The sequence below is a fragment of the Ipomoea triloba genome, chromosome 12, assembly GCF_003576645.1.
Source record: "Ipomoea triloba cultivar NCNSP0323 chromosome 12, ASM357664v1".
Lineage (NCBI taxonomy): Eukaryota > Viridiplantae > Streptophyta > Magnoliopsida > Solanales > Convolvulaceae > Ipomoea > Ipomoea triloba.
The window spans coordinates 26,579,860-26,594,906 of NC_044927.1; the positions used below are offsets into that span (position 1 = coordinate 26,579,860).

General features: G+C 34.8%; 1 protein-coding gene across 1 annotated transcript; it reads right to left on the bottom strand.

Moving 5' to 3' along the window:
• Window positions 1-3,081: 3,081 nt before the first annotated feature.
• LOC115998754 lies at window positions 3,082-6,261 on the bottom strand. Its single transcript, XM_031238407.1, has 4 exons — window positions 5,787-6,261; window positions 5,400-5,536; window positions 4,187-5,227; window positions 3,082-4,053 (listed from the first exon to the last, which is right to left on the bottom strand). The coding sequence occupies exons 1-4, from the start codon at window positions 6,046-6,048 to the stop codon at window positions 3,364-3,366; spliced, it is 2,130 nt and encodes a 709-aa protein (XP_031094267.1). The 5' UTR covers window positions 6,049-6,261; the 3' UTR covers window positions 3,082-3,363.
• Window positions 6,262-15,047: the final 8,786 nt, after the last annotated feature.

Genomic DNA, 15,047 nt, shown 5'->3' on the forward strand with positions numbered 1-15,047 from the left:
AGAAAGTAATTATGAACAGATACTACATTGTAACAGAATCAGTAGTAAAAAAAAAAAAAACTAGTAAGGAGTAGTAAATTTAATTTGCTGGTGGTTTAAGTAAAAAGTTAAGAGAGTTGGTTTGGGTGGGGGGGGGGGGTACAGACATGTAATTGGACAAACTTACTATCTGTACTGTCGTTGTAGTTCATGCTATAATCTACGTTAGTTGACACCTGTTACTATTGCATGCATATCTGTGAAGTAGTTTATGATTTCAAAAGGAAATGTTGCAGGCTTGCAGTTATGTCTTCTTTACATTTATGTTTGGTTCAAATTTCCATCTCCGATCCATTATATATTTTCCTTCTTCTACGTTTGTAGTTATTGTACATAATAAATGAGAACAAAAGAAATGACCAGAGGATATGGTAAAGTTTCAGAATCATGTCTCTTCATTTGGTATACTCACCATTTTATTGCTAAAATAAATATAAAAAATAAAACCATGCACCCCAGCCTTGCTAGCTAGCTAGCTAGCTTGAATGCATGGGGAAGAGGGATTGGAAAGAGTGTCATTATTTCTATTTTTATGTTTTTATTTTTTATTTTCACTTTTTCTTGCCTTTTTCTTTTAGAAAGTTTAAAAAGATGAATAGCATATATATATAAACATATAGAAAAGGTGAAAATAAAGGGGAACGTAGGCCTTTTCAAAGTTGCAAAGCTAAAAAGTAGGGTGACTATGAAAAGTAACACATATTTGGCGTCTATTGTTTGTTGAAGAATTTCTGGTGCATGATTATTTATAGATCTATGATTGAGATATAGGGTTAAATATACAAGAAGTTTCACAACAAAAAATAGCATTAACCATAACTCGTGAGACATTTAACTTAATAATCACAAAGTTTAATATAATCTTTTGTGTGAATTGTCGATAGGCCTTTTGAATTTGATCAGCCAGTGAACTATGAGTATGGCCATTATCTTCTAGCAATCGAGATTTGATTAAGTAGATTGTATCGACAGGCCAAATACACTACTATATATATTACAAAATGATGGGCGACTTAATTGGTAACCACAAGTTACAAATTCAACTTCCAACTAGAACGTATTCACTTTCTTAGTCTATGTTGATTAGTCACGGACAATCAAAGCTAGTTTATCTTCATATAGTCATTTGTTATTAGAGTCACAAAACGAAATTTATTCTGAACAACCTCAGTGTGGTAGACACTAAAAAAAAATGGTGGGTGACATCGTGACCACTGGCGGAGCTACAGTGGGGCAGCTGCCCCCACTCACCCCACCCCCACCTCCTATATAGCCTTTGTATGTATATATGTATATATAGGTCAGTTTTCGATATAAGTATATAAAAACAAATAAATGTAAACGAACGGTTACTTAGCTGAGTTGGTAGAGGCGCGTATATGGCTACGGTATGGTACAGGGTTCGAATCTGCAAATCCCCTTTGGTGCTGCTGTCAACTAAATTTTTATATATGTATCCATATCTTCTAAAAAATTAATAATGAGATATGTAATTTATAATATGTTTTCAAATTAATTATGTTTCATATTTTGTTATGCATATTTTTATAAAGTTGTGATGTGTTTTATATTTTGTCTACATATCCAATAATATTTATGACTATATTTGAGATATGTAATTTATAATGTGTTTTCTATGATTTATTTTATTAAATTAATTATGTTTCATATTTTTTTATGAATATTTTTATTAAGTTTTAATGTGTTTTATTTTTCGCCTATATCCAACAATTTTTATGACTATATTTCTTTTTAAGTGTTTTTTTTATAAACACCTTCTTCAAACCTTTTTATAACTTTTTAAAAAATTAATAATGAGATGTGTAATTTATAATGCGATTTTTCATTTGCATTATTTTATCAAATTAATTATGTTTCACATTTTGTTATGAATATTTTTATAAAATTTTGATGTATTTTATTTTTTGCCTATATCAAATAATAATGAGATGTGTAATTTATATTGACTATATTTTGCTCCCACTGAACAAAATTTCTGGCTTCGCCACTAATCGTGACATAGGTGATTTGTATGTACCCAAACAGACATGCACAGACAGTGGGTTATTGTTTTTGAGTGGTCATGGATATGTACTGTTTTAGATCAGAAGGGCTATTGTTTATACTTCATAGCAGCGCAGCTAGCTAAGTTTAGGTAGTACCTCGTACTAATGTTTCAGCTTCGAAGGTAATATATAGGAACCTTTTTGTTTAGATTACTGATTATTTTCAGGCAACCACTTTCATCAGCAAATTTAAAACCCTTACAAAAATATGAAATTAAGGAATCAATATCTGATGTACGTTACCTTTCTCAAAAAAAAAATAAAAAATCTGATGTACGTTTACGATGAATAAGTACAGGGACATATCTAATCAATCTACTTTTCTTTAATAAATTTCATTGTTTAATTTGAAAAGTTCTGCCATTCTTCTTTTCATACATTAACTTTTTCTTTTTTTTTTTGAGAAGTTTTCATTCATTACCTAAGAATCAAATCTTTGTCACTTTTACAGTTCTTTAAAACAAAAACAAAGTTTTAATTTTTTGCCAAATTATATTTTGAACTTCTTGAACTTGTCCCTAGATCATGGGAAGTAAATCGAGTTTTTTCTAGCATCCAGACTCCTCCTCTAGGCTTATGAGAAGGTAAACTGAGTCTTTCTAGTGTCGAGACCCATACCCAATTGTATACTTAAGCGCACAATAAGCTCATCACCTTGTCACTGAAGGCGAGTCTTAAGTGTAGCATCAAATCCACAAGACCACGGTTATAGGAGCACTTTAATTTACTATTTTTGTTCTTAAGAAAAGATCAAAATTTGAATTACCCTTACGAGAGTTAAATTTCTTACTTTACATTTATATTAGTAGTATACTCACCTTAACGATCGATTTTCCCATACCAAACTAACTCATTTTAATTACTTGATGCATAAGCAGTTAATATCAAGATTAGCTATTGTTATGTATGTATGTATATAATAAGACTGATTAATAGTAATTAGTAGGATTATTTACATTGATTATCACTAAGAAAAATATAGAGGGAGGGGGAGAAAAAAAAAGAGTAAAAAGAAAAGGTTATTGGAAATTATTATACAGAAGGAAAAACAAAATGATTACAGAGTAAAGGCGAGCGGACAAGAAGCTAGGGCTAAAGCCAATGAGAGAGTGAGTATGTCGGTCCAAAGAGTGTGGGTCACGTGTACCCCACCAAAGCACAAGAAGTGGGCCCATTGGTATCTAATCACGGGGAGATGACCCATGTGACCTTCTCTCAGAAGTCAGAACCTGTGACGCTCTCTCTCCTCTCTCTCTCTCTAACTTCTTCCTCGGTCTCTCACTGTACGTACGGACGTGCCACGTGCCACCCCCTCCAGGACCACCATCGCCGTTTCATGCATTAGCTCATCCACCACGTGACGTTCAATCTCAAGAACTACCCTCTCTTCTTCTTCTTCCTCTTCTTGATTTCTTGATTTCTCCATGTCCGTTTCGATCAAGGAATCGATATCTTCTAGAACCTGGCAATCCGCCGATGGAAAGTTCCGAACTTTATAGCAAATCGCTTCCATGAGCTCCGACCCGGTCATATTCCGCCCGAACCCGACCCGGGATCCGAGGTAAGGTTTCAAGATTCCGACGAGGAGTTCATCTACTAACTGAAAAACCAGCTTTCTGTTGCACCGGAGCCGAAGTTTTGAGTTTTTAATGGCGGTTTGGTGGTGGAAAAGCTCAATGTAGTGGAAAATGGAAGGGTCTAGAGGGTGGGAAGAGGAGTACCATTTGGCTAATGATACCGAGGAATCTTTTTCGACGCCCGTACGTTTTAGTATTCTCTGGATGTACTGAAATTCCGCTTCTTCTTCGCCGGCGGCGCCGTTACGGTCATCACGGACGATGATGTTTTTTTCTTTGGAGGTGGTTAGGGGGTGATGGTACGACTGGCTCGGAGAACTAGATAACTGTTGTGGTGAGCTCTTTTTCGATGAAAGGGCATCATTCTGCGCCTGTCACACGCACACAAGTAGACAAATATGCACAAATTATGATGAGATTATAAGAGTACGATGATGATGGACGAAGAAACAAACAAGAATTTGCTGGGAAAATAATGGGGATATAGGTGGTATTATAGTATACCTGCTTTTGAGGTAATTTTGGTGGGGAAGAAGAAGGACGACACTCACGACAGTCTTTCTTGAAAGCCGGTAATATGGTTGGAACATTATTGGGGTTTAGAAGCTCACTTCTCTTCCCCTTCTTGGTTTCATGGTTGATATTTGCAGGGCGAACAAAGGGTTCTTCTTTCTTGCTTCTAATGGCGGCGGGTTTTTTGAGGTTGTTTTTGTTTTCTTGAGATTTTGGTTTGGGGATAATTTTCTGGGGGGGTTTTGGTGGAGGGGTGAAATTATCTGTGTTTGGAGGTGGTGGTTTGGTGGGTTTTGGTTCTAAGAATCTGAACCTTGGAGAGCAAGATTGGTGTTTTGTTGGGCTAAAATTATTATCTTGGAGAAAAATGGAGGGTTTACTAGGTTTAAGCAAGACAACCTGGTTATTGTCGAGATTATGGTCTTTTTTGAGGTTGTTTTTGTGGATGGTTATATCGGCGGCGCCGACTTTTCTGCTGACGCTTTCTTTCACTTGCTTCACAATCTGCCTGGCGTAAAAGCTGGGGCTTCTGATATTCTCATCCATTTGCCGGAGAGCCTCTCGGGGCTCTCGCCGGCGACTCCTCGCCGATCTTTTCCCAGACGAAAACTGATCGAATTCCTCGCCGGCGTTCTCTTTGTTGATCTGGAGCGACAGCCGGTGGTGATGGTCCACGTCGGACTTCCTAGCCAGCGATATTCTTGGGGTTTCCGGCAGCGAAACGGTGCCGCCGGCGCCGGAAATATCTGCGTTGTCAAGAACGTTGAAGCTCCGGGAACGGCGATCCTGGTGGAGCAGGTACCTGGCGCGGTCTCGCGGTTCTGTTCTGGGCTGCAAATTGGACTTTCTTGAATTTCCGAACGTCGGAGAAGCGTTCTCCGGCAGGAGGTCCAGACCCATGAGTCTCGCCACGAGATTCGGAGTCTTGGCCCCTCCCGGAGAGCTGCTACATTCCGAAGAGAAATCGTCTGATCTTGGTTTACACGACGACGGCCGGGAGTCGCAGCTGGTTCTGATTTGATTAATCCCCACCTGAGAAAATAATTAAATCGACACTATTATTATCATTCATTATTACCCACTTTACAACCAAAAAAAAAAAAAAGTTGTCTCTCTCTCTCTCTCTCTGAAACCACAAATAAAACATTGGAAAATGAGAAATGCTTATTTTAATAATACTAAGGATAAAGTAACGGTAACTTACTGGGATATTATTCAAATTTTTTGCTTCTTCTTCTTCGTCTTCTTGTTTCAACCTCGGCCTCATGGTTTTTGAAGCTCCAGGGTTTAGCCCCACCGTCGGCTCTTCCATGTCCAAGCTGTTTCTTGGTGCTTCAACTCCTGCATTATTTATATTAAAACCCATCAACAACTCCCTACAAACTAGACTAATTCAGAACAATCTTAATTAAGTTGGTCAAACTGTTAACTTAATAATCACAGAAAAAGACTTTCAATCAGAGCAGCTTTCTTGATTTGAGTCCATCAGTTATGGGCACCTAGACAGAGTTTACCCGCTCTCGATAGTGATTGCGAGTTTTTCTGGTGACCGAAAAAAATTAAAGTAATTTGAAAAATCTCAACTAATTACCAGTTGGGCGTTGAAAAGGGTGGTCTTGAACGAAAGAAGAAACGGGGCTGAGAGAACGGTGGCTATGGTGGTTCAAAACAACCTGGAAATGGGGGAGATCAAAGAGTTGAAGAACAGCACACATGCACCCAGGACTGGGCGCACTACCATCATCCTCCACTTCTAGTTGTTTTCTTGATCGCTTCCCTTTCTTGGAGGCGGAGGAGGAGGATCTAGCGGCGCCGCCGCCACCACCTCCCCAGTAAAACCACTCTCTGCCCATTATCCCTTCGGAGGTGGGCGATAGCAGGAACACAAGGTATGTATCAAAAAAGGAAAATCTGAATGAAAATGACACTCACACAAGTAGTAGTGGGTACTGAGACGACTGAGATAGATAGATAGATAGATAGATAAAAAAGCAAGCTTTCTCTTTCTCTCTCTACTGTGATTCTTATCTCACTCACTCCCAAGGAGAGAGAGAAACAGAAAACATGAAACACATACGGTCGTGTTTGTGAGAGAGAGAGCTCGAAAGACGATGTAAATGGGCGATATGGCCGCTGTGGTTGTTTTTAAATACGAGGAGCAGATGTGTATTGGTTTTTGGGATCTGCAAATTTCTTTGCTTTTTTTGAATCCTCAACTTGCCCCTTTATTCCCTCCACTTTTTGACCCACCCTCTCTTAACCATGGTTCATTTCTAACCCCCACCCCACTACTCATATAATCTAATCTAATAAAGCTTAGTATCATCAACATCGCCATCAACTAACTCCATAAATGTATATATGACAAATACTTTTGAATATAAATGTTACTTTCATCTCATGTGTATTTCAAAACTAGCTCTATCTTGTTTTATATGTCATTGCAGGTGGGGCAATTCATGTTTTTTTCTTTTAAATCCAATCATGCTTCTATACTTTCTTGATATACTTCTTAAATATATAAGTTTTACTTTTAACCATCCATGGCTAAATATTTATCTTTAATAATTTATATATGCCTTGAATTACTGCATTGGTAATGATAACAGTTGGCAATTGTGATGTAAATGCAAGTCCAGTTGTTTATATATAGTGTGTGGATGAAATTTGATGCATATGATGGGTTGACTTTGATTTACAAGAAAATTTGTACTTGTTACTGGAATGTGTGTTTTGTGTGAAACTTGTATTGTGACACTTGGTAAACAAATGATCACAAGGAAATAAATCAATAGATTGCTTATAATTGACAGGTTCAAACCAAAAGATCAATAAACAACTCATACCGTAAGTTAAACTTGAAATCTTGTGACCAAGATGAATTCAGTATCCTACTCACTAGCTAGTAATGAAAAGAACAACCTCAATGATTTGAAGTTTTTGATGAGATTTTTGTGCTACATGGATAATCAAGGTTCAAACAAAAAAGAAGCATGAGGTAGTTTCGTATACATTTGAGACCCTATATAGTTGGCACATTTGTATTATATTCCTATCAAATACTCCATGTGTGCTTAGACCCGTGACACACACCCTTTAATGCTAGTTATATCAACCGTACCTTAGCAAGGACATCCACAACCTCATATGTGGTACTAATTTCGTCACACTTTCTTATGATTATTTTGATATATTTGAACATGTGATTAATTTTAAATTTTGAATTACAATTTAGTGTCACAACACTAAATTACTGACACCGTATTTTTCTTCTATATATATATAATTCAGATTATATATTTCATATAGCAACCTAATAAAATATAAATATTCATTGATGTATAGTTTGGGGAAGTAAAAATGAGTTTCTTTATATATCCAAGACCTCAAATTAATATTGGAAAAAGCCCGAAGTGAGTTATGGGCTGGTGTCGGGCCATGGCAGGTGAATTGCTGGTAAGATTCCCGACAGTACAGAGCATGTAAAAAGACGGGAGTAGCCCTGAGGTTGGAGCTGAGCCAAATAGCCAATTCAATCTCCCATCTATCTATCGTCACCGTGGAATAAAAAAGAAAAAGGGAAATGGGAGTTGTGAGAGTGAGAGTGAGAGTAGCCCAGTCGTCTGTGGAATGGTACTTTGGCAACTGGGCTCTGATCGGATGCACCTAACGTAACAGCAGTTTACACAACGTTAATAAGTGGCCCAAAGGGGACCATTTCCAGGTCTATAATGTTTCCATTCTCTCTTTTTCTGCATTTCACTGTAAATTTCCTTGCAATTCTATTGTCTTCTTCTGGGGGGGTTACTTCTTATATTTTTCCTACTTTCACCTTCTTATATTTAGTATAAGAAAGTTACACTTTTTTTTTTTTTAAGGAAAGTCTGCAGTCGTTATTGAAATGTGCGCTTTTGGTGAAGTATCTCTTTTGATCTTAGCAGGTAATATGCTATAAGTTGAACCAACCTAACTTGTCTAACCCTAACTAACCGGTTCAAATCAAGAAAACTAATAGACAGCTCCTAACAAGAGTTAAACTTAAAATTTTGTGATTATCGCCCACAACCAAACCAACTTGGCTAGGGGTTGCCCTTGAGAAAGTTACACTTTTGATTACCGAATTGTTGGGTAATAGATAATTCAGTTTCTATATTATAAGCATTATGAATTTTAATTTTTGATTGGTTAGTGAAGTGCGTGGTGCTTTTGGTCCCTTGTTAATTAGCATATCCATTAAAATTTACTGTTGCTCTTCAAAAACCCCAATTAACCAAGACTAATAATAAATGTAAAATATAAAATAATGAAAGTCAATGATCTATGTTTATGGCCATTAAATCATGGAATTGGAGTGCCGTTGGAGGAAAAAATAGAATATGCTAGCAATATTAGTCAACTAGGGTTTTTAAAAAGTAAGCTTAACATATAAACCTAAAAGTGCCACTTCATTGACAATTGAATGACTAGAAGTGTTGATGATATTTATAATATAAAAGACTCATTTGGGTAGCACCTTATAACAAGTACGAATACATACCAAAAATGTAATTTCTTCTTTAAATTTTATCTCAACATATTATTTATTTTGTCACCGTAAAATATGATATGATGATGTTTATTTTAGGAAAAGTAAACAATGAGGTTTATAATATATTAAAAGGAAAGCATGGGGATAATTTGTGTATAGTATGACAGATTGACAGAAGCTAGGACGAGATGGCGTTATCATGTAAGGAATTGAAACACCATTATTTATCCCTTTCAATCATTGATACAAAGGACTGTGTTACACCTGTTATTCACCAACACTTTGGAATATTTTTCACTGTTTTAACAGCAAAAAGGTTTGAGCTGAGCAACGATCTTTGCCTATATTCTGTACTTATTTGTGGCACGTCTCATCTTTATACTGCTACTAATAATCCTGTTAAGCATAGACTTGGAGGGCCGACTCAAGTATTTTAATTTGTCATTGAAACGTGATATTAACGGTTAAATAGAGGCTTGAAAAGTTGAATCCAGTATTTTGATTTGCCATTATATTGAAATATGATATTGACTGCTACACAAGTAAAAGAAAATAAATTTATGTCTTTGCTACTAATTATAATTTTTGGTATATTAATAAAAGATAGATTAGTCTTGACACATCCAAATATTACATTTATGTTTAAAACCTATTGCAGCTAGGCATATTGATTACGATAATGTGATTTAATTTGAGGTAAAATATTAAATATCCGGCCATTTGTGTTTATGATATGATTGTAGTTATTATGAAAGCTACATTTGTCTACAGTACAATCATGAATTGACAAGGACTGTTTTCAAAAAAAAAAAAATGAATTGACAAGGACTCGTGCCTCCTGGAAGCCTCAAAATCACAAATCTTCTCTTTGACTGCATGCATCATTTCATTCTTTCATGTATATGTTTTTTGGTTCATCTCCTTCCAGTAATAATAATGATGACTTTGATTTTTCATTTCTTTCTTTCATCATTAACTATAAAGCTGCTAATGACCCTTGCTTAGCTACCAAGCCACTTTCTAAGTTATTGAGATCGATACAACCCTTAGCTCACTGATCCAGTAAGACAGTATTTTGGAGAAGAAGAAGTTATCGAGATACATACATACCTATTACTTCATTTATAATGTTCGAATTCAAGATCTTATGTATTTAAAAAGAATCAAACTCTATTCACAGGTTGAACCAAATTCAAACCATCCGCTTTAAACATTGTTGTAACTTATTGTGAACGTCTAAAGTGTCAATATAAAATTCAAAATACTTTAGGTGCATGCCTATTGTACGTAGGTAATTATATTGTATCATAATATCAAGAAAAGTATTTTATATGGAAAGTCTATAGTATAATAGTAGATATATAATATGATGAATATGTACAAGGCAGGGTGTATGTAAGATAGAGAACAATATTTGAAATTCAAAATGGAGCTGAATAATTATATGGAGCAAAATGATCAAATATGGCAGAATTGCCATGTGATAACCTGCTTAGCTTGTTAGGTATATACATATATTATGTTGCCAACAACAATACATATATATCTATCCATCATTCAACATTTCAACTACTAAAACGGCTCTCTCTCTCTCTCCTCATTTTTTTAATGTTGCCTGGTCATACAAAACATTTATTTATTTTTTTAAACCCAGTAAAGAAGTACTATATTTTTTCCCAATCCAGAACAAAGCCACCAGAGAGTTGCAATCTCAGGTACTACCTTAAAAGTTGTAGATTTTTGGTTACCATTCTGACCAGTATGTAACTTCATACCATCAGTTCATATGTTTATACAAAAAAGTAATTGCACAAAACTTTTAGCTACTCGATCAAAAGTGTACTCTGAGTAAAGCTCACTGTGTAACCCTAGTCAGCAAATGACTACAAGGAGATAAATCAACGTAAGTTGCTTATAGTTGACTAGCTCAAACCACAAAATAGCTCCTACGGGAGTTGAACTTGAAATCTTATCAATATATAAATACACACTTGGTATTATATAATCTACTTTGAATATAGTTTTGCTATAATCTTTTTTTTTAATGATATATATATAGATCTATCCAAAGATATACATTTTGAGTGGAGCTATGTACTAATGGTATAACTTGATTAAATGATGTGGTCAGTCAAAATCTAAAATTTTAAAATTTACCATCACTACCTAACCTGAATATAAAAATTTTAAAAATTGGTTGCAATAATTATAATTCAAACATATTGATGACACTATGTATATAGTAAAAATCTAGGCTGGGGCCTAATGTTTTATTAGACCTAATTAAAGAGAGACATATGAATCAAAGATGAATGGAAGTTTTGAAAAGTGGAAGCTAAGGAAGAAGACAAGTGAATAGGGAATAGGGAAAGATAGAATTGAATAAACTTTGTGATGTATGATAGAAGAGTGTGTGTGGAGAAACAAGGTAGGGTTGCCTTGGAGTGGCTGTTGTCTTCACCTTAATCATTTTACTTGTGCCTTCTCTGTCTCTCTGAAACATCAATTATATGCATTAGTACTGCAGTAAACAATGCCCTACCTTATTGGCTTATCCTATGATAATGGTAAAGATAATGATAAAGATAATTCCTTTTCTTCATTTTATTTATCTGGTTTTTAGATCTCCAGTGCTGTAATTTTTTTTTTCTCCCTTTGTTTTTAGAGTTATATTTCCATGTATTTGGAGTTTTTTTTTTCTTTTCTCTGCGGAATGGCATTGTTGGATTTGTTTTATTCATAAGATGACTAACAATTGAAAGGTGTGTTATGTCTTGATTAAATAATTTGACTAATGTATTTTGTTTTAACTAAATTAAGTTTAAACATTATATGCTTAACACTAATACATATATGAGTTGGTTAAGGGTTCAATCCTTTCTTAATGATACGATAGCACATCGATATGGTAAGAAATTGTGAGATGATACTTATCTTCGAGAAGTTTTCTTACTTATTGACTTTTTTCTTTTTGTCTTTTTTCTTTTTGGGATGGATCAATAGTTATACCATGCAGCGAGGTCTATCTTGTGTTCATTTACATACTGAACATGGCAAATTATGCTGTGGACCCAGGTCCACCTTGCAAGGTGGACCTGAGTCCAAAACTACGTCGTTTTTGTCTCTTTTTTTTTTTCAGTAAACATATTGTTGAATATAGATCGAGTTGTCCAAAAATGTGTGAATGTAGAGGTTTCAAAGTGTGAATGTAGAGTATAGAAAAAGTGAATGTAGATTTATGATTGTGTGAATGTAGAGTTGCCCAGAAATGTGTGAATGTGGATGTTTCAAATTGTGAATATGGAGTATAGAAATCGTGAATGTTGAGTTATGCATGTGTGAATATGTATTAGAGTTAAGAAGTTCTAGCAACTTGTAGCTCTGTAATGTGTGAATGTGGAGTTCTCAAGTTGTGAATGTGGAGTATAGGACCTGTGAATATAGAATTTTGAATGTGTGAATGTGGAGTTTACAAATTGTGGATGTAGAGTATAGTGTATGTGAATGTAGAGTATAGTTACTAAACATATAATCCTTTTATGTGTGAATGTGGAGTTTACAAATTGTGAATGTAGAGTATAGTGTATGTGAATGTAGACTCAAGTCCACCTTGCAAGGTGGACCTAGGTCCATGGCATAACAACCCACTGAACATTCAGTATATAAATTCTAAACATTCCGTATGTAAATTGTGTATTTTGAATTCAGGTTCACCTTGTAAAGTGGACCCGAGTCCACAGAATAATTTACCGATTCTTATCCATCCATCATTACTGCTTTAATTGAGCGTAAATTACAGCCCAGAAAACCACCAAAACCCCGAGTAGTTGGACTGAATGTACTTATAGGGCCCAAAGACCTAATGGAAATGGGCGGGCCATACTTATTACTTCTGTCATTTCTTTAAAGAGCCAACTCCATTCAACCGCACAACTAACAACTTCAAAGCAGAATTTAATGCCAATTTATTTAGTCAAAAACTCCAAATATCACTTTTCATCAAGAAAGAATGAAAATAAAGTGAGAATATAATGCATGAGGGAGAAGATAGGCTAGGGAGCTTGAGGACAACAATGGTATGATCGATGTTAGGTCTTTTGGATGGGTGAAGCTAAATACAAATGGGTATTATCTAGGAATAATAGGGGAAGAACAATGCTATTGAAGGGGAAATTAACGACTCTTATACAAAAATAAATAAATAAATAAATAAATAATTGTAAGAGAATACATGGCTTTGATTTTTATTGAAATTTCGATAAAATAGACTAACTTAATCTTAGGCCCTGTTTGGTAAATAATCAGCCTATCAGCCAATTTTAGCTTATTTGTCCACTGTTAATTGTTTGGTTAATAAGTTTTTTATAACTCCAAAATGCTAAAATTCAAAAGGCTACTCAAAACAACATTTTCAATTAGCTTTTTGAGAAAAGAAATTGTACCAAACAGCTATCAGCTAACAGCTAATCTATCAAACAACTCTCTACAATCAGCTAATGTTATCAACAAATCGGCCCTGTTTGGTAAATAATCAGCCTATCAGCCAATTTTGGCTTATTTAACCACTATTAGTTGTTTGGTTAATAAGCTTTTTGTAACTCCAAAATACTAAAATTAAAAAGGCTACTCAAATCAGCCTTTTCAATTAGCTTTTTGAGAAAAGAAATTATAACAAACAGCTATTAGCTAACAGCTAATTTATCAAACAACTTTCTACAATCAGCCAATGTTATCAACTAATCATACCTTCTAACCTAAACAGCCAATCCAATCAGCCAACAGCCATTTACCAAACAGGACCATCATACTTTCTAACCTAAACAGCCAACCCAATCAGCTAACAGCCATTTACCAAATAGGGACTTAGTAAAATTAAGTCCCAAATGAAACGGAATTACTTGACCAACAAGAGTGGCGAGGCGAAGCCCAAATCCAAAATGGGCCATGGAATGGGCAAATCGAGCATTAATGTGAGCAGCCCAATATTTGGGAGGAGAATCTAAGCAGAGAATATTCAGAGACAGATTGATTCCTAAAAAGAAAAGCGTGGCCACAATTGGTGCGGATGAGGATGCTCACACTGTAAAATCTTCCCGTCTAAAAGGCCGCGAGTGTCCACGTTTCAAGATCAGTGGAGGAGGGCCCACCATGACAGCTCAACACTGGACGTGTCAGAAGGGTAATAACACTTGTGTCGTCCCCACCCCCTAAATTATGGCCCACCCTTCTTCAACGGACCCCTCCGCCTTCTCCCCTACAAAAGCAGACCTAAAGCCTGGAAGCTTGGAAACCCAAGTTGAGCTGTGGGGGGACCACAATTTCTTACTATTTTTTTAATCTAAATAATTTTAAACAACTCATATGAAATGTGTGTTTTTTAAAAAACAAAACAAAACAAAAATCTCAAATTTAAGTCTCATGAGAAACTTAAAAATATTTTGTGTAATACTCTAATAATTAGATTCAGCTATCAATTTTTGTTTTTATTCTATTACAATGTAGTATTTGTTCGTATATAGACCTCCCATTTGAGAGAGTCACTTCATACCACTTGATCACAAAGTCACTGACTATCAAGTTGTTAATAGAGCCGACACTTTTAATTTGTTTTATTAATAGTTTTATTAAACTCTAATATTATTCTTTAGAAAAATTAAATAATTCGCACTAGTAATGAAATTTCTTGTCATCTTTTCTTGTTCTCCTATATCACACTCAACCCCTGATACATAACGCAAAAATAATAAATATTAACTATAATTTTAATATTGTATTGATAACAATATTCTTTCAATGTAATGGAGATTAGTAATATGTATTATGGAGTCAAAATAGAGTACAATTTTGTTACTAAGACTAGAGCTTTGAAATAAAAACAATACGCAGTAATTGATAAGGACTCTCCCATATAAGGTATGAGTTTGAACTTTAATGGAGGTAATATTCACTCTCTATGCTTTAGTAGATTAATTAAGTAATTATAAACATATACTACATTGTAACATAGTACTAAAAAAATTATTGAGTAATAAAAAACACAACTTCACTAATAATTTAAGAATTATAAGTGTTTATACCTAAAACATAATGGTTGAATCCACTATTACTTTATAGACTATAGTTCGTGGACCAAAGTGTCATTTGTTTCAAAATTTTAATATTATTTCTTAAATTTTTAATTTCAATCTTGAAAAAGTAGTATTTATTGTTAATAAACGTAACGGAAATAGTAATAAAAAAAAAAAAAAAGGTGAGAAAGCTGTCAGTGTATCGTCACTCATATAATGGATTCATAGCCCTTAATGCAATGAAAGTTCTTACAAG

Bases quoted from the DNA above. Each gene is read 5' to 3' on its own strand.
- LOC115998754 (XM_031238407.1), bottom strand. From the start codon at position 6,048: ATGGGCAGAGAGTGGTTTTACTGGGGAGGTGGTGGCGGCGGCGCCGCT. The intron at 5,537-5,786 runs GTAATTAGTTGA...TAAATAATGCAG, and splicing joins CCCTTTTCAACGCCCAACTG to GAGTTGAAGCACCAAGAAAC. The intron at 4,054-4,186 runs GTATACTATAAT...TGCGTGTGACAG, and splicing joins CAAAATTACCTCAAAAGCAG to GCGCAGAATGATGCCCTTTC.